General features: G+C 34.1%; 1 protein-coding gene across 1 annotated transcript in view; it reads left to right on the top strand.

The window, feature by feature from the left end:
* LOC117168738 (protein tipE-like) overlaps window positions 1-779 on the top strand; it is a 13844-nt gene extending 13065 nt beyond the window's left edge. Inside the window, exon 2 of the mRNA XM_033354472.1 lies at window positions 375-779. Coding sequence (XP_033210363.1) covers window positions 465-761 — 297 coding nt within the window. The 5' untranslated portion in view covers window positions 375-464 and the 3' untranslated portion in view covers window positions 762-779. The remainder of the gene's footprint in view (window positions 1-374) is intronic.
* The last annotated feature ends 2332 nt before the right edge of the window (window positions 780-3111 follow it).

Here is a 3111-nt window from a genome sequence, read left to right as displayed (position 1 = left end):
ATCTTACGCATTTCATATTAAATTCAATATATGTAAAATATCCATAAATTGTGTTCAAAAGAATTTATTCCCCCATTATTCTCCAATTTTCATAAAAAAATTGCCTTATTTCCCCTGCGAAGTCTGTTAAAATATTATATTTCTATGTTTGGTGTTTTATTTCAAGCGTTTATCACATGAAATAAAATTTTTAAAATCTCTTAAAAGTGAAGGTGAGGGGGTTTTTGTATTTGTTATGTTACTCTGTAGGTTCCAAGGTTTGCGTGATGATATGTAACGCAGAAGGGGAGGGTGAAAAAAGTATTCAAAAAATCGTGACGTAGTTTTTGAACGGCCCCTGGGAAGGAGTTTATAAGTTGATACAAAATTCACAGATCGGTGACCTCCTCGGCGTGGGACGTCTCGATCGGCAGAAGGGTCTTTAGAGATCGTCATCACAAGCAGCACTGCCAGAGCTTTTCGTGATGGCGGACGATAAGGAGACACAGACCATTTTACAAAAACTGCTGTTTTACACGACTGCGTTCTTCATCCTCCTCGGCACCTTCAGCCTCTTCGCCTTCCTCTTCTTGGTCCCCTTCGTCATCGACCCCGCTTTCACAACGATCTTCATGGAATTTGATACACGACCGGCAAAATGTGTCACTATCGACGTCGAGTCTCGAAAAGGTGACGAATCAACCACCAATTCATGTTGTCCAGTGGGAAATGTACGATTGGCCCAATATTGGGCCAACACACTGTACGGCGAAACGAGATAAGTGAAATCTTACCTATTGCAAGAGCCGAGAAACTTCGGAATTCGGATATTCCAAGTCTGTTGGGGCCCCCACCTCTAGCTCGAGTCTCGGGGTGATTTTGTCAAGCGACGTTCATTGGCTGCCCCTTCCTTGTATCGTTGCGCGTGCTACAAGTATGTGAATGAGCTTCCCCACTTGGAATATTCGAGCGTGCGTGACTTATTATAAGTGAGCCTTGGAATAAATAAAATTTCTCTATAGTAGGGTTCAAAAAGTTCCAGAGGCGGCTATTTTAACCAATCTTTAAGTTTTTTTTAGCTGAAGCTGATTAAATTTCAAATAGGTCTTCCCAAGCGAATTTTTATGAAAAATTGACTAATTTGTTATTAGAATGGTTCAAAAGAATACAATTTTGGAAATCGAACTATGAAATGAAACTATGTGGAAAAGAAGCGTAGGGGAGAGTGAGCACCAACGTCAGTACGAACAAACTCGTGGCCCCTGTAAAATCTTCTAGAATAAATTTTACAATATAATATACAAATCTTATATTTTTTCCCCTGTTTAGTATTTCATTGTAAGAAAAATAAATTTGATTTTAAGGATAGATATTAGCAGCTCAAAAATCGCCAGCGCTACCGAATTTTTAACACAGGGCAAAATAATATACACATTAACAGCTTTAGACACCTCTAGAATAAGTAATTAAAAAGTTTCGTAATTAATAAAAAAAAATATCAAGGCGGGGAACGATTCATCACCATAGGCGTGGCACGGTTCGTCACACTATTTTTGAGTTCGATAGAATTTTTTCCCGTGAAAATGTAATTTTTGAATGTTTCTCGTGAACTATGAAAAATATCGCAAGATACCAAGAGACGTTTTCCACAGAAATTGTTAAGACGTGCAAAATTTTATCTTAAAATTTTTTCGTATCTGACATTTATTCCAAGAAAAAGTAGAAAATTGGATTGTAACAAAAAAAGAGTTATCCAGGCTGCTAAAGTTACTTAGCCATCATCAAATGTACCAGATATGTTAATTATTAAAGTAAAAGTTCAAAACAAAATTAGCGAAAAATTTGAGGTGGGTTTTTTGAGAAAATCGATTTTCAATTTTTTCAGAAAAACCGCTGTCATTTTATTAATTTAAAACGTTTCTTCAATTTTCTGGCGGATTTAGTAAGAACACGATTAGCGACGTTAGAATCAAAAATGAAATTTAAACAAGTATCATTTCCTAAAGGTTTTTTATTCATTGCTATATTTATTAGCTGCATAAAAATCAAAATCTATTCGAAATTAGGTTGACGCTCGTGCCCCACTCTCCCCTATTAAGACCTTGGGAATGTATAATTAATTTTGATTCGATTGAGAAACACCTTGGATTTGCGCTTTAACAAATAATGTTTGAAGAAAGTTTCATTTTTGTAATTCTGTTATTTTTTTAATGCCATTTTTCCTCTAAATTTCTGGAGACCTTAAACGACTCCCCAAATTCTTAAAAATTGTATTTGCAACCCCATCAGAAATTATTAATGTTAGTAGACCCCTGATTTCAAACAATAATTATAAAACCTACAGAAATATGAAGGAAATTTTTCAGGTATCTAGAACGATCCTGCTAGTAAAAATGAGTAAAAACTTTTGATAAGTCAGTAGAAACATTCTGATCACTCGAAAAACTTATTTCTACATTTCTGTTGGTTTTACAATTATTTTTTTTAAGACAGGGGCCTACTATAAATTAATAGTCTCTGATTAGAATGCAAATAAAAATCTGCAAAAATTTGAGGAGTTGTTTAAGGCCTCCAGAAACGGAAAACAAATTCACATCCACAAAAGTATCAAAATTACGAAAATAAGAATTTTTTTACATATATTTTGTCAACGCGCGAGACAAAGGCGTATTGTATCAAAATTAATTGAACTTTTCCAGGATCCTCGTGCTTGAGGTTTCAGAATGATTTGGTATTTGGATATAGCATTTTATAGTGCTAAAGAAATTTTTATTTGTTACAATCATTTGATAATCACAATGTGGCGTATGTGAACCACGTAGTTTATAATATGCAGACAAACTTTAACCAATTCTAATCAAACAAACTTATTACACGTGAAAATAAACGTACATTTAATATATTGAAAGCAACAAGTTAGTCGATTTCCAAAAATATGACTTTGTTATTGCTAAAGCTGAAAAAATCAGAGAAAAGCAGAGCAACAGCGAAATATTTTGGATTATAGTTTCCTGAATAGGTGTGCTTTTCTACTTTTAAACGAAAAAATAATGGAAAATGAAATAAAAAATGGCGGAGTTATGAATTATTATTATAACATGGACCTACCAAAAAACGGCTTTTTGACCATAA

This window comes from Belonocnema kinseyi, chromosome 3, assembly GCF_010883055.1.
Source record: "Belonocnema kinseyi isolate 2016_QV_RU_SX_M_011 chromosome 3, B_treatae_v1, whole genome shotgun sequence".
In the NCBI taxonomy this organism is placed as follows: Eukaryota; Metazoa; Arthropoda; class Insecta; order Hymenoptera; family Cynipidae; genus Belonocnema; species Belonocnema kinseyi.
This window is presented reverse-complemented; position numbering and strand designations above follow the sequence as displayed.